At 39.3% G+C, this 22,995-nt stretch overlaps 1 protein-coding gene across 1 annotated transcript in view; it reads right to left on the bottom strand.

Moving 5' to 3' along the window:
• Positions 1–22,995, bottom strand: part of LGR5 (leucine rich repeat containing G protein-coupled receptor 5) — a 134,520-nt gene that overhangs the window by 36,901 nt on the left and 74,624 nt on the right. Inside the window, exons 3-6 of the mRNA XM_065406449.1 lie at positions 16,053–16,124; positions 14,076–14,147; positions 2,507–2,722; positions 188–259 (exon numbers count right to left, since the gene is read on the bottom strand). Of these exons, the coding sequence (XP_065262521.1) occupies positions 188–259; positions 2,507–2,722; positions 14,076–14,147; positions 16,053–16,124 (432 nt within the window). The remainder of the gene's footprint in view (positions 1–187; positions 260–2,506; positions 2,723–14,075; positions 14,148–16,052; positions 16,125–22,995) is intronic.

The following is a 22,995-nucleotide window of genomic DNA, read 5'->3' as shown; positions in this document are numbered from 1 at the left end:
ATCATGTGTATTGCAATCATTGTAAACAATCATCCAGAGCCCGTAGCAATTAAGCAAGCCAAAAAGCATGTTTGGCTTTTAGCAATTAAGCAAGCCAAAAAGCATGTTTGGTATTTTTATTCTTTCAGAATATTAATGAAAACACTGGGGAAAAAAAAAAGGGGAAACAAATAAGAGGTCAACTCACAAAGTCTCTAGGCTGTGGAGCCCATCAAAGCATTTCTTTCCCAGGGAGTAGATTCTATTGTTATGGAGATGTCTGCAGGGGAACATTAAGAGCACAGTCAGGAAAGCACATTGCACACAGTGGAGTTAAGCAAAACATGTTGATGGTTAAATCAAAAGAAACTTATTTTCAGGCATGCACTGATTATATGCAAGTCATGCTTTTTGCAAGAGCATGTATAGGAGGGCATTTCCCCCACCTCTACCCCTCCCCCCCCATCCACCCACCCACCCAGGCTTTGATTTGGTTCCACAGAAAGGTTTTGCTTTTAAACTGCAGAGATTGTGATTCTTTCATTTAATGTATTTGTTTTCTGTCTTCATATTTGTTTTAAAACTGCCTTGCCTGACGTTCTAATTTTAGACACATGGGGATTTCCTATTAAGTGTCTGAAACTTTAAAAATAGGGTCACTGGTGATTTAAAAATATATATTTAAATTAGATACAACGTCTTTAAAAGTGTTGTGTGGTTGTTTTTTTTTTTTGCTGGGTATGGGGAGTGGGCAGGATGGGAAGCAGGGAAGTGACAAAATGTACATGAGGCCTGACGAAGTGTAGTAAGAAACAGATACATTCACGTGACCAAAAATCAGAATTTCAGTGTGTGTTAGTAAATATAATTGACCTCACTGATGCTATAACTTGACTTCCTCCCTGTTAAACTAGCATAATTAACAATTAATTTCCAATGGTATGGTATGTAATTGATAGGATTTTCAGTTTGACTTTTTTGGTAGTGATTGGCTTGAAACAAACCTGCAGATCTGAAAGTTTGGGACATTCAAAATTTGGCTTAGAATTTTGCTGCTTATGCCTATTTCTAAATTTTTAGATCTTAATAGAGAAATTGCTCTGTGTAGCTTAGTAACATGAATGGATGTAACTTGGTGTAATTTCAATGCATTTTTTTGTTTAAGAGAATGCTTTTCCAGCTGACTTCTCTCTCCTATTTTACCTTCCTCACTCCGCCCTCATGGTAGGAGAGAAACTGTGGGAGTTGTACATAAAAGAAGAGAAGGTCTGTGAATGTGAGAGTCAGATACTATTCTCATCCATGTCTTTGTTTTACACAGAAGTATTTTAGTTATCAGAAGCTCTCGATAAATTTTTCAGAACCTACACAAACTGTATTCAGCTATTTATGAACTGACTCTAAAAGATAGAGATTCTGATATTGTACTAAAAAAATGTTTTTTTTTCCTCTTTAGGAAGAAACCTCAATCATTTTGATCCCAAATACTATATTGACCTTTTAGGCTATAGCAGTATGAAGAATTTGCCCCAAAACTCCAATTAGTTTTGCATCTTTAATGACCACAGGTCCAATCCTGCTCCCATTGAAGCCAGTGTGAGTTTTCCCACTGACTTAAGATTTGCAGAACTGGAGAGAGGGTAGCAAAACATGTGAACAGAACCACACTAAGTGATTTGGAGAGATTGGAACACTAGGTGCTGCAGATAGTTAGGGGTGATTAAATACTAATAACTCTAAAGTCTTACACCCAGAAACAGGAGATAAACAGCAGATGCAAAATGAGGGGACCTAGCCAAGCAGCAGCACCTATTGCATCAAGTGAAGCTTATTTTCATCTTGTCTTCTTAATTGTCCTAATGTTACTGAAGTTTCAGCAGGGAAGGTGGGGAAATGAGACTGGGAGGAGAGCTGGGGCATGAGAAGATCTCTACCTTAACAAGTGGTTGACAACATGATGAAAAATAACTGAGGGATCTGGAAGCTCAGCCAAATGACACATACCCATTCTTTTAAAGGTTAAAATCTAAAAAGGTTAAAATCTCATACTGAAACTCAATCTGTACCCACACAGGCAGAGAGCAAAGTCTGTCCACAAGGTGGTAGATGGAATTCCTTCTGCTTACCCTGTATGGCTTGTACCTTGTACAATTGTATTGCTCACATTCTGCACTTGCGAGAGGTGACGGATGAGCTTTTATGGTTGTGACACTCTGCACCCCATATTTATCACAGTGGTAGGATTATGATATGATTATGACATAATAATGATGCATCTTGTACAAAATGTGTTATGTGAGGTGTCAGGTTTATAGCCCAAAATATCAATTTAATGCTAAAACTATAACATAAAACAATAGCCCATATTAACCAACCTCAAGGTTTACAGATCATTTCACATTTTGGGGCAGTCTAGTTTTAAAGTATCTCTTACAAAGCTTAATTTAGACATTGCATCTTGAAATAATTTATTACAAAGAGGCCAAGGTCTTGCAAAAATCATTTAAAAAAAATCAATAAAACTTACAGAACTACCAAACTGGAGAGGTTTCCAAAAGCATAGTCTGGTATGTGATGTATTTTGTTCAATGCCAGTGTCATTGCCTGAAGTGCTGATAAACTCCTAAAAGCTTGCACAGGAATTTCTGTTAAAGAGTTGTCATCCAGCCACAAGTGTCTAAGAGAGACCAAGCCACTGAAGCAGTTGGGTGGCACGTAGTTGATGTGGTTGGCATCCAAGCGTCTAAAAAACAAGAAATTTAGAATACTGACTCTGAGAAAAGGAATCGACACAACAGACCTAAAAGGATATTGTCAAGTACAAAAGGGGAGAGTGGGGGGAAGGGTCATCACATCCCCTGTTGGTGCTCTGGAGATACCCATATTTTCTTCTACTTTACGTTCTGGTCCTTGAGGCCCCACTCCATGGTCAACATTCTTATAGTCAATATCTAAACTGGACTCATTTTGGAGCCATCAGTGTGACTCTTTTATGGACTGAAGGGGTCACTTTTGAATGGTGCAGGGCACTCCTCCATAGGCTGAGCAATGAGTTTATTTCCCCTTCTGAGCTCTCAGTCACCTGAAGGGATTAAAAACTAGGTCAGAAATTCATTCAGAGACTCTTTCATTATTTTAATGTCTCTGGGTCATGGGATTGCTTCTGCGTAACTGAAAGAACCATTTGACTCTCCATAGTTTTCAGGTATCAGGGGGGTAGCCGTGTTAGTCTGTATCTACAAAAACAACAAGGAGTCTGGTGGCACCTTAAAGACTAACAGATTTATTTGGGCATAAGCTTTCGTGGGTAAAAACCTCACTTCTGAAGAAGTGAGGTTTTTACCCACGAAAGCTTAAAGTGAGGTTTTTACCCACAAAAGCTTATGCCCAAATAAATCTGTTAGTCTTTAAGGTGCCACCAGACTCCTTGTTGTTTTCATAGTTTTCAGCACCATCTTAGAAGCCTGAAAATAAATTTTTATTTCTGACTAATTGTATCTATTACATTTTGTGAAATATTGGTTCTTCCTGTGTTTCTCATGAAGGCTGAAGTTAACGTGTCATTTGCAGGGCAGAGACGACTTCCTTTTATTTTGCACCTGCATTACCGATGAGCTGGTTTCATCCGTACGAAAAACTAAAGCAGTTTGGTTGCTGCAGAACCAACACAGGGAGAACACCTGCACAAAAGACGATTTGTTTTTCTCTAGATTCTATGGGACTCATTGTGATCTCACACTGGTGTAAATCAGGAATAATCAATGCAGTTTCAAGTGCGTAAACAGGTCTGAGATAAGAATCAGGCCCTATATAATCAATGGTTTAAAATTATTTTTATTTTGTGTTCCTGGTAGAGCACAATTGGAAGAACACATCAATTTTCTGAAATGTCAGGGAACATATATGTGATCTGTATGCTTATCATAACTTCTATGCTTCTACTTACTTCTAATCTGCTTTAATGACTTTGCACACTTGTTTGCACTACCAAAGTAATTATTTAGCACTTTTATTCAGGCTGCCAGTTTACAGGATGTTATTAAAAGGAAGCAGTAGTGAATTTTCAAAAGCATGTTTGAAAACATTACAGAACAAACAGATGCACCCTGAGCATAAGGAGGTAATCCTTCACAACCCGAACTGGGTCCATTTGAGAGAGGGGGAATGAATACTCTTTGTGGCAAGCATACTAATCTCTTTATTTAAAGTGCTTCCTCATTTACAGTCATGTAAAATGTCGGGTCCATTCTGTCTCCTACTCCACAGTGCTTCTACCTACTGCATGAGAACCAATAATGAATTCTAAGGCTCCGTGCCAGACTGGCAAATAACTGAGACAAGGTCAGTTGGAACAAATTTATAAAGTTCAGTGTCAAAGCCCTTGTACAATTAAATTTTCAGTATAATAACTGACATGGCAAGCAGCAGAGACAGAGCTTCCAAAATAACTCAAGGGTCTGTCAACAATGGGTGAGGCTGGAAAAGTTTAGAAATACCCATGCTGTACCTCCCCCACTCCCCAGGAAACAACATACTTTGCCTGTGTTTTCAAATAAGGTATAATTTGAGTGAGTAGATGGCGTTTCTTTGTGTTTGGTTAGAAGTAAATTTCTTGTCTGCATGATGTCTGTATGTAAACTAAGGAGTTATAGTTGCACTAGTTTGACAGTTACACTGATTAAAGAATGGAGGCTTTATTCAATTTAAATGTGTTACTGTATTGCGATTAACATCTTGTCTCATGTGGGGTCTCAGACTGCAGCACGTGTTGACTCCAAAGGGGCTACATGCACAAGGGTTGCAGGATAGAAGTTGTTTTGTTTTAGATGATCCAGAAACTATGGATGAAATCCTGGCCGCACTGAAGTTAATGGCAATATTTTCATTGATTTCAGTGGGATCAGGATTTCATCCTCCACATATTTTACAGAAAATTTAGAAATTGAGTTAGTTGAAAGTATAAATTCCCAAATGTAAGTGGTATTGTCCCCTGTATGTATGTGTGTGTGTGCAGTCATATTTAATTGTGATTCAAAGTTAAGTGAATTATTGTTTCAATATAACTTTATGGCAAAGCAAGAAGCTACTATGGCTTATACAGTATGTAATGTAGTTGCAGGACTTACAAGTGCTCTTAAAATGTATGAATAACAAATGTTTCTTTGTTATCTAATCTTTTTTTAAAATAAATTCCTGAGTACCATTTTCCTACTTGCAGATAATAAAACATTTCGTTAGTGGTTATGTGTTTCCTGGCATCATATAAATAATCTATACTGATGTATAAAACATTGAGCAAAATTATAGTTTTCAGCCAATTTTTTTACTCATGTTGATCAAAGTTTTGGCACTTTCAAAACTAAACCCATTAACTCATAAACATGACCTTACTTATAATTTAAAATATATAGTTAACATGTGGGCCGTTTAAAAGATCTATTATATTCCAAAGAAAGCCAACTTAGGGATACAAAAATATTTGATCTCCTCTGATACGCAGCCTATAAAATGACATCCAGCATGATATTTATCATGAGCTCACTTAAAATGTCCAAAGTAAATGCTTAAATTATGCAGAATGTAGTCCACTGTAATTGTTTGTACTGTGTATGCTCTGACCACATGTTTTGCAGCTCATGTAAAGATACTTTTCATGCAGAATTCTAAAAGTGGATAAAGTAAAAGAGCTGACTCTCAGATTTAAGAATAAAACACTAATTCCTTCCATAACTATTACTGGTATTCTGGACTATTGTCAGTGTATACAGGATCTGGACTTAGGCATAGTTTGACTACTATATTTTGGGGTGGAAGCTCCAGTCGGGCCAATTGACTGGGGGGGCAAATTCTGTGCCTGCCCAAGGATTGCTGTTGGGGGGGGGGCAACGCCTCCCTGGACCCCCCAAACTATGCCCAAGGAACTGGGACAAGATTATAGTGGTGCTGGCCCATCACTATAGTTAAGGTTGTGTCACAACTTCTGTTTAAAGGTTTAAATATGCTTAATTGGATTCCTTTGAAATTTGATATGCCTCAGAAGAGTGCAATTGAGGGGTAATGACCCAAATTTGGGGTAATTTGAGCTAGGGGTTGTGGAAATACAAGCCCCCTGCAAAGTAGCCATTTTTCAAAAAGTTTCTGGGTGATTTTTGTTTTGTTTTGTTTTTGCACAGAGATAGAGATCACACTACTGATGTGATGTGGGTCAAAATGGTGTAATTCTGTCAAATTTTACCCAAGATAATGCATGGAACCCATAAATATTTGGGGGACCTAAACTGAGAATGGTATTTAAGAAAATGTACAGTTTTTACAATACACATGTGCCAATACAGACAAATGGCTAGAGCGGTGTTTCTCAAACTGGGGTCCGCAGGCCCCACCGATTAACTCATTGAGAATGGTATCTAAGAACACGTTCACTTCTTCACTTGCATAGATGTAGGGTCTGGAAGAATCACTGTGCACCTGAGGGGGTTTCTCTGCAGTCACTTTATGCTTGCGTGGGTAGTTTGAGGGGATAGGCCAAAGCCATTGCCCCTGGTGAACGTCCCACCACTGACATTTTTAGTCTGAGCTTTGTACACCTGTGCAATAAAGATTTAATAACTCAGGTTTCTTGCTACAAGTCGTGCCTGTTATAATAGAACATGTTTTCAGTTTATGGGGAGGCTTCTGTGTGTGCAGAATAGTCAGTAGCTGGTTTAACCAAACTGTTATATTTGGTGGCGAGAAGCTGGAGAGGACTGTGTGTGTGTGTGTGAGAGAGAGAGAGAGAGAGAGAGAAGGGGGGACAGGGAGAGGGGTTGTGTGTGTGAGAGAGAGAAGGGGGGACAGGGAGAGGGGTTGTCGCTGTGGAGAAGCCAGGAAATGAGGACAGGTGGTAGGCAAGCCTTAGGTTGGTTGATAAAATCTGTATTTTACTAGCCCGTGGGGGAAGTAAGTGGCTACTTCCGGATCTCAGGGAAGATTAGTGTGGTATTTCCAAAGACACACAGCATGGAGGTTTGGAATTGATAGTACACATACCTTGACCACTGAGGGAAAAGAAATATGTGCGATGCCAGGATTGCCAATGTGTGGACTGTGGGTGATTCTTGGATCACAAGGTTGCAGAAGTTTGTGGGAGAGCCAGGGGCAAACCATGACATGGGGATTGCTGACTACCGACTGATTTGGGTGGAGATAGGTGGCCTGTGTTGGCATCTGAGTTTGCCCACTCTGCAACATCTAACCAGGGACTTAAGAGGCTGTGATCTGCCAGTCATTGTGGTGATTCACTTGGACGGAAATGATCTGGGCCTTAGGCCTAGTGTGCGGCTCATACAATGTACGAGAGCAGATCTGGACCACGTCAGAGATTTGTGTCTAGAAGCTGTGATAGTTTTCTCTTCTTTGGCTGAGTGTCCAAAGAATTGCTACAGTGACAATATGAAAACTATTAATAAGTGTTGGAAGAACATAAATTGGGAAATTGGAAGGCTCATGGCTGACCAGAAAATGTGTACTGTATGGCATAGAAACATTACAGGCTGTTCTCAGGGGTACAGATATTGGACCAGGGTCAGAGGATATTTCTCTTAAACATAAAACTGTCATTATTATGGAACAAAAACCCTGTCTGTGATTTTTCTCACTGGCTGTGCCACAAACTCCACCCTCCATGTACCCACTAAAGGGACCAACAAAATCAGTTGCTTAATGGAGGTGGTTTTCCACTAAGGTGAAGCAGAACTACATTCAAGGCGCCTGGATCTCTGATGCAATGCAATGCAGACTGTTTGCACCGCATTGCTAGCCTAATCTGGTCCTACAGCCGGCTGAACCTGCCCAGGGAGCATCCCCCAGAGTAGCGGTGATCTTCCCGAGGCATGTAGCCAGCCTAAGGGTACTCACATCAGTCTCCCTCCCTTCCGCTAGTGTATCAAAGAAAGGAGGGCTGGTTGGGATGGCCCTGTGCTAAGCGGATTCCTGTTTGATTCCAACCTCTTGTGACTGTCTGCAGCCCAGTGTAAGACAGAGTGATCCTTAGGCTGCTCTAACATTGCACAGGGGGGCCAACCCAGCACAGACATGTGGCAGAATGAGGGGAATGCAAAAGTGATCGTTAAGGCAGCTTTGCACGTACACAAATAACCTTCACCTGCACTCTGTTCAATTCAGCTGCACCCCAGGATCAGGCTCAATGTGAATGTAGACAACTTTTAAGACTGCATGTTTCCTAGGAAGGATGATTACTTTACAGGTTTCACTGATTATTATATAGTGATAATGTGTCATGGTATGATGAGGAATAAAGTTTAAATCATCATTAGATTGGGATCCCTCCTGAGTGGCAACATGGGTAGAGCTTTTTGCATGAAAAATTTTCTTGTAGGAAAATGTGGCTTCATCTAAATAAACATTTTCACAAGAAAATGTTGATTTTTGACTAAATTTTCCATTTTTGCATTTGAAGGAATAAAAAATTGAGTTGACATTTCTAAACAAAATTTCATTTTTTTCCATTTCAAAATGCCAATTCAAACCTCTTTGGATTTTTTCCTTCTTTAAAATATTTCATTTTTTTTGTTCCAATTCAGAATGGAAACTAATTCTGAAATGTCAAAATTTCTTGGGGGATGAAAATTCCATTTCCCATCCAACTCTAGCCACAAATGAATTATAGAGAAAATCCCAGATAATTTCCACTTAAACCTTTATGTGACATCAAACCTGATAATCATGTACCCTGTATATACCAAATAGATAAAAGACAAATAAAAACTATTTAAGAAATGCTTTGGGCAACTTAAAAAAAATCTTATTGAAACCTTATTAGTACTATTTTCATATCCTGCCTCCTGTAAAGTCAGGATGACTTACAACAATAAATTCAGGAGAGAAGTTTGTTCTGTTTTATCTTGATCCTCCGCCCACTGAAGACAATAGAAAAACTCTTGTTGAATTTTAGGGGAGCAGGAGTAAATGATCCATATTACTGGGAATGCATTTCTTTGCTTGTTAATGCCCTTTATGAATAGTGAGCTATGGGCAAGAAAGCACTGCCTAGTATGTCATTGATTTTTGGCTATTTCCATGTTGGCTGAGCAACCGTAACGTTACTCATTAATAATGGTGTATAAACATGAGAATAGACAGAGCGTAAAGTTTCATCAAAGTTTCAGAACTTTGTATACAATGCTAAAATAATCAAAATTTAAAAATGGCAAAAAGTTTCTTCATTATGAATGTAAGATTTTCTTTCCTTTTCATTAATAACATTCATATAAGGAGGTCTGCAAATTCTTTAGTTGTATGGTAAACTTGTATATTATTTCTTGCATTAACATTTGCAGAAACAATTCTTTTCTATTAAAATTTTCCACATCTAAAAACCTCTGGGGCATTAGAACATATATGCTTATTCATATACCTTCTTGACATCAAGGCAGACGGCAAGAATGGGGATGCCAGAGTCCTGAGCAGTATGCAAACAACTAAGAGCACCAGCTGATGCTCTGTTCTAAAAAAACTTCAGGGTGAATAAGGTAAAGTAGACAGCACTCAAGTGACACTGGCAAACACTGTGGACAAATATCTTAGTCCTGGCAAATCAGTGATAATGTTAGTTACATTTAGCCATGATACTTGAAAACATATTTTCCTTTCTTGGGTGTAACAGAAATGAATGGCAATCTTAGGCTAGGTCTTCACTACGGGGGGAGGAGGAGGAGGAGGGGGGTTGACCTAAGATACGCAACTTCAGCTACGCGAATAACGTAGCTGAAGTTGCGTATTTTAGGTCGACTTACCTGGCTGTGAGGACGGCGGCGAGTCGACTGCTGCCGCTCCCCCGCCAGCTCCGCTTCCACCTCTCGCTGCGGTGGAGTTCCGGAGTCGACTGCAGAGCGATCGGGGATCGATTTATCGCGTCTACACTAGACGTGATAAATCAATCCCTGATAGATCGAGCGCTACCCGCCGATTCGGTGGGTAGCGAAGACATGCCCTTATTATTGGGATTAGTATTTCACATTATTTCCCTTCACTTCATACAGTACTTCAGATGAAAATTACAGTACGCTATAAGGCATGATTCTGTAGAACTCAGTTGTGAATCCATTATGACTTGGGCACTTCCAAAATGAAAGCGCTTTGATTAGTTCCTTCAAACCCTCATGTGATACAGGAACACTGAGTTTCACGTAATCATTTGGCTCAAACCTAGTTGATGCCTTTAAGAACTGTTGAACTAGTACATCCTCATAGTTGACAAGGGGGCTAGAGTCCCTTGTAAAATTGAAGAGGATTTTAATATCCTGAGTTTTAAGGATTGTTTCATTTTTAGCTTTAATTAAAGAAATAAGATGTGCATTCTCCATTGGCTTCACATGACAGGTTAACAGTCTTACATTTTTCTCCCCAGATTTTTGTTGTTTAAGGTGAAATAAAGCATATCCTAGTTTTTCAGTATGTACAAACTATTTTGTGCGCTGTTGTCAACATCTTATTTTCTAGGATTTTGTATTTTGTAAATATCTTGTGATGCCCACAATATATATATATATACACACCTCTACCCCGATATAACGTGACCCGATATAAAACGAATTTGGATATAACACGGTAAAGCAGCGCTCCGGGGGGGCGGGGCTGCGCGCTCCGGTGGCTCAAAGCAAGTTCGATATAATGCGGTTTCACCTATAACGCGGTAAGATTTTTTGGCTCCCAAGGACAGCGTTAAATTGGGGTAGAGGTGTATATTTGTAAGTATAGCATAGCATTTGGGAAAGGTGAACCTTAGCAAAGTATGTGAATATTTGTAACTCAAATTTCAAAAGAACTAAGGCTGCTTCCAATAAGAATGAGGCCAAGTAAGAGAGCAAAGCTATGACTCAGAGCTGAATTGAAACCTCAGTGAAATTACAGGAAAACCTTAGTGCTGGTTTGGGATATTCACAATTTAGGCCCTGATCCTGCAAGCTGCTCTGCTGCTCTGTGCTTCAACAGAACCACAATGATTTTAGTGAGACTGCACATGAGCACAGGACTCTGCCTCACGGAGCAGTACTTTTTCCAGCAAAGTAAGTCATAATCAGTTAAAGAATTAATTCATACAGTATGCAAGTAATGTGCACCGTACATTTTTAATCACCTCACTAAATAAAAGTCTATGGTAACTGAAAGATAAAGTGCCATCACCAGCAGGAAAGAAGATCTGCAGAAGGCAACTGAGGCAATTCAGAGTTTAAACAGCAACAAACGCCAGTACCATCAGAAGTTGGATGAAAGTGTGGAAGAAATTATTGCTTGATTCTCCAATACATTCATTCAATTTTGGGGATTAAAACATATCTATACACCAGAGGATGGAGGAAAAGCCTGTCCTATAATGTATATTTTTATGCATAAATAAAACAACTGCTATTAAACTGGTGCTATGAGTGAGCAGGGAAAAGTTGTAGCTTTTTGTACTAATAAAATGAATTTAGCATTGTCACATGATCAGCTACGCATCTTTAAGGCAGCAATAGAATTAGCTTGGCTACCCACCCCTAAACACGATAATATTTTTAGGATTAAAAAAAAAAAAAGGATGAGAGAGTTGGCACCAACATTCAGCAGTTCACAACTACTCTAGCCTAAGGACTGGGTTAATGAGGCTCACACAAATCATGCCAGACTATAAAGTTAAACATAAATAAATACTAAACCTGGCTATCCTAAAGAAAACTTTGCTTTGGTAAAAGGTTTCTAAGAGCTTTTAACCTTTTAATTACTCTTTTGATAGAACTTCTGTTATTTCAAGGGTTTCAAAAAGTAATTCCTATTGTAAATCAGAAACCAAAGCAAGAGTCACCTTCTGAACAGAAAATTACTACACTCTATGAAACAAGAAACTAAATCTCTGCACACCTTTATCTGACAGGCACAACCCAGTTGGAACAAACAAAAGAATCATGGTTTTCTTTTCCTCAAAGAGTTCACTTTTGCCAATGATCTTCTTTCAGCTGATAGTAGCTTTTCTGTACAAGCCCTTATCACTCCATCTTCTGTCTGCTACACAGCTGTTTAAAGTTCTTACTAGCCTCTGTCATTCTTTTTTTTATTTTAATTCTGTCACCAGATACCAGTCTTTTACACAGACCACATAACCCTATGGTTTTCTTCTTCAGCTTCTTCTTTCCCACCTCAGGGAAAGACATTCTCAACAAAGAATGAGAGATACTGTCATTTTATTTAGAAACTGTGCTGAAAATTCCACAGTCTCTCTCAAAGCAACAAAAAAACCCTTGTTTGCCTACCTTATCACGTTTTAGCCCCAAATACCTATAGAATAATGAGATTTAGCAAGATATTATTTTTTATGTTTAGAAGGGGGAAAATCAAATGTAGTCATTAGACCAGCGTTTTCTCATGACTTTCATGAAAATCAAAGGAAAGAAGAATAACCTTAAAAGCATATGCTTGAGATATTTTACGCTGTCTCTGGTCAATAAAGAAAAAGGTCGCTGAAGGAAGTAACGATTATTAGATAACCAGTTCTTAAGATTGCTTTACACTAGTGTCTGTAATAAACTTTTTGAAAATACAAAAGCCAAATGTTGTCCAAGACAGACATAAGAATGCATGGGCAATAATAAGTCACAGAGATGTCTTTTTATGTTTGAAATCATTACAAAAAATTTCAGTTTTTTTTTTAAAATGTGTCTGAATTTAGTGTATGCAAAAGATACTGGAGGCTTCTCTTTATACACAGAACAAGGCTCTAGCATAATCTGAGACAGCTCAAGTTTTTCCACAATACCCCCATCAATATGTCTCAACTCTGACCTAAGCCAGTCTATAGCATAGTCTATATGTCCTCTGAGTCCTCATCCTCTCTGCAGACTCCCAATGAAGTTGCTAATTAGTGCAAACTGTGGTAATGATTTTTGTGAAACTAAATATTTGATTTTTTCTAGTGCCTTCCACACGAGGACCTAAAACATTTACAAAGATTAATTATGCCTCCAACACCCTTGTGAAGAGGATGGGCTTTACACCAATTCTGCAGATGGGAAAAACTGAAGCACCGAGAAGTTGCAGTCTGAATTTTCACATGTCCCCAGATGTAAGGCACCTAAGATTCTGAGTGCCCAGCTCTGGCTATCTTGATGTCTGAAGGTCAGCACCCAAAATTAGTCAATACTTTTGAAACTTTAGACTCCAGTTTCTTGCCCAGGTCACAACGGATGTTTGTGGCTAATCTGGAAATAGAATAACAGGAGTACTTGTGGCACCTTAGAGACTAACAAATTTATTAGAGCATAAGCTTTCGTGGGCCCACGAAAGCTTATGCTCAAATAAATTTGTTAGTCTCTAAGGTGCCACAAGTACTCCTGTTATTTTTGCGGATACAGACTAACACGGCTGCTACTCTGAAACCTGGAAATAGAATGTTTATCGACTGACCCCCACTCCTGTGTTACCCACGAGACTATCCTTTCTTACTTGTCTACTGGGAACTACTGTAAGACAACTCATATCACTTCACACAAGCCACTAAACAGCCAGCTAATGGTAACTTTTGGTCTTTGGACCTGGGCAATAGTTCTGATAAAATGGAGGCTCACAGACAAGGCTAATATGGTACAGCCAAGTCATATAAGTGTGGGGACCTGTTTGCCTTGTGTGCTTCAAGCACATTACACAAAAGGGAATTAAAGATGAATTAATAGTGTTTTCAGTGTTGTAAAACAAGAATTAATTACAATGTCATTTAGAGATTTAAAAATATATTAAAGGTGTTCTTCGGGAAACCTTAATGATGAGAAAGATCAGCAGTGTTCATGAAAGCAATTTCTATTTTCAATTATACTTGACCGAACAGTAAGTATCACAGTGCAGTGCATCTTTGCTCAGACTTTGAACCATCTTAAAGTACTGTAAAGCAACTGTCACATTAAGTCACTTCTGATGTTTAATTGAAGAATATGGTATTGTAGTTGAAAATGTATTCAAAGGGAGTTGGGAAGAAAAAATTGACCAAATATACTATTTGATAACAACATTATCTTATAAAATAGTTACATTAACAACTTAATATAGTGTAGTATATCAAGTATACTTACAGAGACTGAAGACTGCGCAAGTTCTGGAGTGCTTCAGTGGGAACCTGCTTTAACTGATTGTTCTGCAGCATTCTTCATTGAAATCCGGAAACAATGTAAGAAAAGGAAATTATTTTACTTTACATACTTTAGGCCAAATTTTGCTCTCTTTCACCCATGAAACTCCAGGAATGGGATTGTATGGGTATTATGGGGTGCAGATTTTGACCTTATCAAATTAAGATGTAATTTACACATATATCTAAAAATTACTAAACCACCTTTAAAACTCACATTTTGCATTCTTTCATTAGTGGATTTGTCTTCTCAAGGTGAGCAAATACCTGCAGCATGAACTAACTGTATTAATAGTAGCATGCTAGCTAAGGGCTGGATTTTCAAAAGCATCTGAGGCAGTTCAGAATACAAAGTCCCGCTGGCTTTCAATGGAACTTGTTCTCCTAACTCTTTTCAGGTACTTATGAACCTGGCTCCCCCCAAAAACTCAAGTCCCTTCCTATTTCTTACTCAGACAAAATTTCAAAGGCAATGGACCACCTCCTGAGATTCTTACTCAAGAAAACAGCTATTACAGCTAATTGGAATTTTTCTCAGTAAAGACTTTAAAATTTGACCCAGGTAGAGTTTTGCCTGAGAAAAGATTATAGAATTTGGCTTGGTGAGATTAGTTTTTTCAAGTCTACAGAGGAAGTTGCTCCTTGTTGCACAAAAAAAGGCAATGACCTGAAAAACAATCCATTCTATATCTGTCACGCCACCTTCTTCTCAGGGGCCGAAATGCACTTTTCATTTCTTTTGAATTTGATGAAACATTTGGGGCTAGGGCAGGAACAGAGGACTTCCAGAAAAACCCAAGAAGTGCCAAAGCCAGAGGTCCATGCCTGGGTAAACTCCCACTGTGCAAAAAGGCTTTGCCTGAGTAAAAATGAAGGACTCTATTGTGCTGTTAAGGCCCAGCCAACCAGTAAGGGAAAGTACGGAGGGGAGTGTGACCAGCTATCCTCTATGTCCAGCCAGAAGCTGAGCTGGTCACTGCAAAAGGGGTAGTGCGGCTTTGGCTCTGCTCCTTCTCGGTCCCCAGTAGAGGAGGTATTTCTGACAGTAGCACTATCCCTTGGTAGCCCCAGAGCTCCCTGAGCCAAAGACTGCTATTGTGCCAACTCCTGAGAGGACAGGGGCGAGAGAGTCCTTGTTACCTTCTCCCCACTTACACGTCTTGCAGTGGCTGGGCATGATCTTGAAGTGAATAGGATCTCTGGATTTGGCTGATACTGAATAGGTGGTTGGCATTTTATTCAAAAAGGGGCAAATTTTGACATCCTTACCCAGGCAAAACTTCCCCTGAAGTTGAGTTAAGTAAATAGAGTGGGATTTGGCCCATAATCCTATTTTTACGACTTTTATTATGTGCAGTATTATACTTCTCAAATGCACAAGTTTTTAATAAAAAATAAACACAAAAAAGGCAGGTAATATTCTTTAGCTGTTTTTTTTATAGACCCGAGCTTATCCTGAACTGATTACATCCATGAGGATACAAGATTTAGATATGAACGGAGAGCTGTATTTAAATTATGCCTAGTTTACAGTAATTAATCTATCCAGCTTGCCCCTCAAAAAGCTAAAAGAAAAACTATCCTCAATTTTATCCAACCATTAAAAACGCCTCTGAAGCTTTTAGACTTGAATTTAGAACTTTTGTGGACAGTTAAAGAAACTATTAACTGGAACAATTTTTGTCTTTGATATTGTACAGTGACATTTAGTTGATGAGCAAGCTATTTTAGAACCATTTGTGTTTAGGACATTTTCCATATGATAAAGCAAATATATACAAATATTAATATGTATCTTCATTCCATCTGAATCGCTCACAATGGACTGATCAAAATTTACTTGATCAAATCTTTACATGTTAATTAGTTCCCTGGAGCATTTAGGAAATCAAATATATCAAACACCACACAGTTTACTTACAGCACTTTAAGACTGAAAAGGCCAGCAAATGCTCCCCTGGGAATGTATGTCAAGCCATTTCCTGCAAGACGTCTGCAGGGTTTAAAAAAAAAAAAAAAGAAAAAGGTAAATACATTTCTCTTCATGTGGAATTAATTTGGTTGTTAAAATGCAACATGAGTATGTTTGAACCACAGATGCCAAAGGCAGTTGTTTAGGAGCCTTGTTTTGTCATCATTAATATACTGTTAAAAAAAATCCTGTAACTGTGTAGTCAATTTACTGGCAGCTGGGCTGCAGAGACAAATGCACTTTCACTATAAATCAAGTTTATGGTTTACAATGCATATCTAATTGTTCATACTGTTCTTTTTAAAGAGTAAACAATGTCTAATACTAAAATATAAATAGGCTGACTACCAGTGGTATTATGGAACATTCTGGCTCATATTTTTAGAACTGTGCATGCATAATTTGTGTGTTCATTTTAATGCAATTGTGCACACAATCACAGTACATGCACACATTAATGATCATGGCTCATTTACCATGACTGCACATGAAGTAATGGGACATGTATCTTTTCCCCAGGCACACCTTTATAAAAATGTGGCCCTCAATGTAATTGCTAAAATTTCTTACAATACTTTCCATTTAGAACATAATGGCCGTACCGGGTCAGACCAAAGGTCCATCTAGCCCAGTATCCTGTCTACCGACAGTGGCCAATGCCAGGTGCCCCAGAGGGAGTGGACCAACAGGCAATGATCAAGTGATCTCTCTCCTGCCATCCATCTCCATCCTCTGACAAGCAGAGGCTAGGGACACCATTCCTTACCCATCCTGGCTAATAGCCATTAATGGACTTAACCACCATGAATTTATCCAGTTCTCTTTTAAACGCTGTTATAGTCCTAGCCTTCACAACCTCCTCAGGTAAGGAGTTCCACAAGTTGACTGTGTGCTGCGTGAAGAAGAACTTCCTTGTATTTGTTTTAAACCTGCTGCCTATTAATTTCATTTGGTGACCCCTAGTTCTCGTATTATGGGAATAAGTAAATAACGTTTCCTTACCCACTTTCTCCACATCACTCATGATTTTATATACCTCTATCATATCCCCCCTTAGTCTCCTCTTTTCCAAGCTGAAGAGTCCTAGCCTCTTTAATCTCTCCTCATATGGGACCCGTTCCAAACCCCTAATCATTTTAGTTGCCCTTTTCTGAACCTTTTCTAGTGCCAGTATATCTTTTTTTAGATGAGGAGACCACATCTGTACGCAGTATTCGAGATGTGGGCGTACCATCAATTTATATAAGGGCAATAATATATTCTCAGTCTTATTCTCTGTCCCCTTTTTAATGATCCCTAACATCCTGTTTGCTTTTTTGATCTTTAACAAAGATCTTTTTCCTGACTTGTTGTAGCTAAATTAGCCCCCATCATATTGTATGTATAGTTGGGGTTATTTTTTCCAATGTGCATTACTTTACATTTATCCACATTTCTATAGCACCTCCCCGCCTTTTTTTGGGGGGGTGGGGATGATGTCTTACAAACTTAAATAAATAAACATCACAAATGCATTTGTGAGGTCTGCTATTTTTCCAAAAGGAGATGCATTCTTCAGGAAGTGTGTAGAAGAAAGATATCCCATATTTGATGTGAAATAATGGATCTATCGTTCATATATGGCCCCCTGCAATATGGTATCTGAGTATCTCATCATTTTTAAAGTATTTATCCCCACAACATCCCTGAGAGGCAAAAACTACAGCTGGGCAACTGAGCCTTAAGATAGGCTAAGTATCTTGTCCGATATCACACACTGAGTTTTTTTTGGGGGGGCAGGCATTTGAACACAGCTTTTCAAAGACTCAAGCTAGAATCCTAATCCATTGGGCCACCCTTCCCTCAACAGAGTAGTAAAAGAGAACACTGTAACAAGGACTTGGCCAATGTTGCAATAAAACTCCATACCAAAGACTCCCATCCAAAAAGGCTCTGCTGAGGTTCATACTTTCTGCGTGAAGTGGAATATTCCCTGTGGTAAAGCTTTAACTGGAAAACCATACCTGTTCAACAGCTCCTGAATAAGGATCCCAGCTGTTCAGAGGAGGGAGGGTACTGTTAGTGAAAGATGGACCATGCCTATTTAATTGGAACACTATGCACCTTTACAGTTGCGTTTCACTAGGATAGAACTTATTTTTCCAGTTTCAGACCCTCATTAGACCTTTTTGTGACGAATTGCACATTTAGTGTCTTGCACTATTTTGAATTGTAGTAGCTTAAAATCATTTTTTGAAACAAACAAACAAAAAAGTTTGGGATTATAATTCTATTAATATACATTCTGTGCCTATTTGGAGAAAATTAAGGGTGAGTTTAGCTGCTTTTTGGAATATATTTGAGTTGATTCTAATTGGCCCAAGATTTTCTCGGTCAAAGTTCTTTTTTGCAGAATTCTCTCTGGGAGAAAATGTACCAGAGTAATTTATCATTTTTCATACAAAGACTTCACGGCCAGCAGGATGAATATTTTAGTCTAATTTGACTTCCTAAGACAAAGAACTTCATCTAGTAATTTCTGCATCAGGACCATGACTTTTAGAAAAACATCTAGCCCTGACTTAAAAACAGCAAGGGAGAAAGAATCTACCACATCCCTAGGTAAATTTTTTCAATGATTAATTATCCTCACAGTTTAAAATGTGTACCTGTTTCTAGTCTGAATTTGTTTAACTTCAGCTTCCAACCACTAGATCACATTATACTTTTGTTCTTCTAGATCAGTGGTGGGCAACCTGCAGCCCGCGGGCCGCACACAGTCCGTCAGGGTAATCTGCTGGCGGGCCACAAGACAGTTTGTTTACACTGACCATCCGCAGGCAGGGCCGCCCGCAGCTCCCAGTGGCTGCGGTTTGCTGTTCGCCACCCCTGCGCCGCTTCCCGCAGCTCCCATTGGCCGGGAACAGTGAACCGCGGCCACTAGGAGCTGTGGGCGGTCGTGCCTGCGGACAGTCAATGTAAACAAACTGTCTTGTGGCCCGCCAGTGGATTACCCTGACAGGCTGTGTGCAACCCGTGAGGCACTGGTTGCCCATCACTGTTCTAGATTAAAGAGCCCTCACTATAGACATATCTTCCTCATAAAGGAAGATTCTTGTAGATCCTGATCAAGTCACCTCTTAACTGTGATAAATTAAATAGATTGGGCTTCTTTAGGCTCTCACTCTACAGCAGGTTTTCCAAACCTCAAATAATTTTTGTAGCTCTCTTCTGAACCATTTCCAGTTTGTCAACTTCCTTTCCGAAATGTGGACATGAGAAGTGGACTCAGGATTGTATTAATGGTCTCACTAATGCTGTATACAGAGATAATACCACTTCCCTATTCCACCCCTGCTTCTGCAGCCAAGGATCACATTCATCTTATTTGCTACAACATCAGATGGGGAGCTCATATTCAACTGGTTATCTACCATAACCCCTAAATATTTTTCAAAGTCACTGCTTTCCAGAGGAGGTACAGTCCTTCCTCTTATAATTGTGGTCTACTTTCTTTGTTCCTAAATGTGTTTCCTTGCATTTGGTGGTGTTAAAAATGAGTACACCTTTCCAAGCAATCCAGGTCAGTTTGCATAATTGTCCCCATCATTATTTACCATTCCACTAATTTTTGTGTCCTCTGCAAACTTTACCAGCAATTATTTTATATTTTCTTTCAGATTATTGTTACAGATGTAGAAAAGCATTGGGCTAAGAACAGATCCCTCCAGGATCCCAATAGAAAGATCCCCCATTGCTTGAGGATTCCCCATTTAGAATTACTTTTTGAGATCTATCAGTTAGCCAGTTTTAATCCTTTTGATATGGGATGCATTGATTATGTATAGTGCTAATTTTTAATCAGAATGTCACGTGGGACCAACAGAAGTGTTAAGTATATTATGTCAGCACAGTTACTTTTATCAAGCAAACCTGTGATCACAGCAGAAATAGTATATCAAGGTTGTTGGACAGTACTTATTTTTCATAAAAAGATGTTGATTGGAATTAATTATATTACCATCTTCTAATTTTGTACTGATTGTGTCTATACCAGCCTTTCCATGATTTTGCCAGGGATTGATGTCAGGCTAGCTGACTTACAGTTTCCCAGGTCATCCCATTTATCCTTTTTAAATATTGGCAAAACATTAGCTTTTTTTCCAGTCCTCTGGAACTTTCCCAGTGTTCCAAGATTTGTTTAAAGTCAACAATTTGGTTCAGTGAGATCCTTGGCCAATTTGTTTAACACTCTTGGGTGAAAGTTATCTGGTCACTTCTGTAGGGCACGCTGCAAATTTAGTTGCTCTATTCTTGACAGTTTTTTTAACGCTGTCCTGTGTTTTTCTACCTGCTATTCCCATCCTACCCCAATCTGGGCACCAAAGGGAAATCAATTCTTTTGTTGCTATCACAGGTAGCTAATCTGTAGGAGATTGGGTTTATTCTTCTCTCAGATGTCGTTCATGTTGTCTATGTTTAAATTTGAAAGGTTGTATGGTTTTTGAAAGATGCATGCATACTTTGCAATTTTAAATAACATATTGACTGCATTTGCACACTTATGATATGTTTTCTCAGACAGTCCACAATGAATTTCCATGTGTAATTAGAATTTTTTTTATGCTTCAGCACTAAAGCCAGTGAGTGCATTGTTTCTGGGGTTTTGTTTCCCATTACACTAAGTCATTCAAGGGAAGCTTGACTTCAGTTGGACTTTGGATGGACTTTGATTAATGATCTGAAACTGGATGGGTAAATACCTCCCTCCCCTACAGAGCTGAGGATGGATGGATTGTCTGCCTCCATGGTGGTGCATTTAGTTAATGATTTCTGAAAGGGGGAATGAATTAGTTTGTTTATAGTCCTTACATAACCAAACATCTGGCCTCTGTTGTTTGTATATGTTTTAAATTTAAATTTCAGAAAAGTTGAAATTTTTTTTTTGTTCCCACAGTTCCATGATTTGTTGTTTCAGAAATATTACACTAAACAAAAAGAAGACTGAAATATATGACTTCTCCATAATAAAAAGGCAATTAAAAGGAAACAGAGTTACTGCATTTATTTATTTTTGGAGGCTATTGGTTTAGAATCCCATTTCAGAATCTCACAAATAAAGAACCAGTTCTACAATAACTTACACCTCTGTGTCATAATTTTACTCAGATGAGTAGTCTCATACATCTCAATGGGGCTACTCACATAAGTAACCTTCTGCACGTGCTTGAATTTTTGTAGAAGCACGGGTTGAGCTTGTACACTCAGGGTATGTCTACACTGCAATCCCAGGTAGAAATGTCCACACTAGCATGGCAAAATATAGCAGTGTAGATGTGGTGGCAGGGGCTTCATTGCAGGCTATACAAGCACACTGGGGACCTACTCGTATGGCTGGAACCTGTGTGTTGACTGTGCACTGCTATTTTTAGTCATGCTAGTGCAGGTATGTCTATCTAAGCTGCAGTCACACCTCCGATTGCAGTGTATATGTACCCTAAAATGCTGATTTAAAAAAAAAAAAACTAAAAATTCTGTAAAAAAAACACTAAGCTGATAGAAATGTATATTCCTGCAATTCTGTACTGTTTCAACACAGTTCTGCACAACTAGCAATCTCAGCTCAGGAAAGGAGTTATAGGGGAATAGGTGAGATAACGGCAGGTGAGGTTTAAGGTCTATTGTCAGAGCTACATAAAAAGATTTGTTTGGTATCTGCTTTGACTATTCCTTGTACATTTATCCTTTTGTACACTTTACTCTTTCTGCAGAGACACAGCCATGGGAGATGGTGGTTACTGATGCTGGAATGAGAATGTTCCAGGTTCTGAAAAGTGGGTCTTTTGCTTTTGTTTAATTGGTAAAACACTTCTGGAAACTTCATTAAACAAATAGAAACATTTGCAGTTTTCTTCCTGTCTGTCACAAATGATTGATGCTACAACTTTATTAAGAGCAAACAAAATTCAGTGTAATTATGCTGCTATTTCCAATATTTTGGCACAAGGTGGGGACCTTTTATAGTTGAAGAATTTTGATCTCCCAGCACAAAAACTTCACGATATGTGGAGTTTCACTATGATGGGTGAGGGCCTGCCTGGCAAAAATGCCACACACTTGCATCAGTGGGTGGGGGAAATTGATGGGGCTGTGGGGAAATGGGGACGGTCCCAGGCAAGGGAGGGAGACACTCATCAAGGGACAATAGGTCGCCCCTTCCCCTGGAAGTCTCTGGCACCCATTGGCCAGCTGGGGGAGAGGGGTGCTCAATGGCCAGCATTCCCCTGCTCCCAGGATTTTGCCCCATGCAGGAGCCACATGGAGCCTCTTTCAGCTGCCCACCCAAACTAGAAATGGGAACCTGGCCTGACAGATGCGGTGGGTCTAGCTGATCGCCTGTTTAGGGGGTCAGGAAGGAATTTTTTCTCCCATGGGTCAACTGGTGGAGGGCAGGGAGGTTTTTATCTTCCTTGTAGCACTTTCAAGCCACAGTGGGTTAAGCAGGAACATGCTTAGTACCTGACTGAGGTACCAGGGTGGAGTTGTTTATTCATCGCAACCTGTGGCCAGTTTCCAGTGCAGTTAAGAGAATAAAATGAATGGTTCCCAGAGGTAAAAGATTTTGATGATGGGTTTGGGCTCAAGTGATAGGGTGAGACCTTGTGGCCCTTATGGGTTGAGATTCCCACTCTGCTGCACCCTCTGTCTCCCTCAAGGGCCGGAAGGGGATTGCATGGGGGGTGCTAGGACTCAGAGAGAGATGAGTGTCCACAACAATATCCCCTTCTCTTTTCCTCCTGGTTAGGCAGGTGACTTTGCATCATTCTGAGCAACCTTATGGCCACTCCTAGCAGTTTGCAGCTTGTAGTAAAAACAGCTCCTCTTCACTCTCCACTGCGAGCGCTGCAGCAAG

This window comes from Emys orbicularis, chromosome 1 (genome assembly GCF_028017835.1).
Source record: "Emys orbicularis isolate rEmyOrb1 chromosome 1, rEmyOrb1.hap1, whole genome shotgun sequence".
NCBI lineage: Eukaryota > Metazoa > Chordata > Testudines > Emydidae > Emys > Emys orbicularis.
This window is presented reverse-complemented; position numbering and strand designations above follow the sequence as displayed.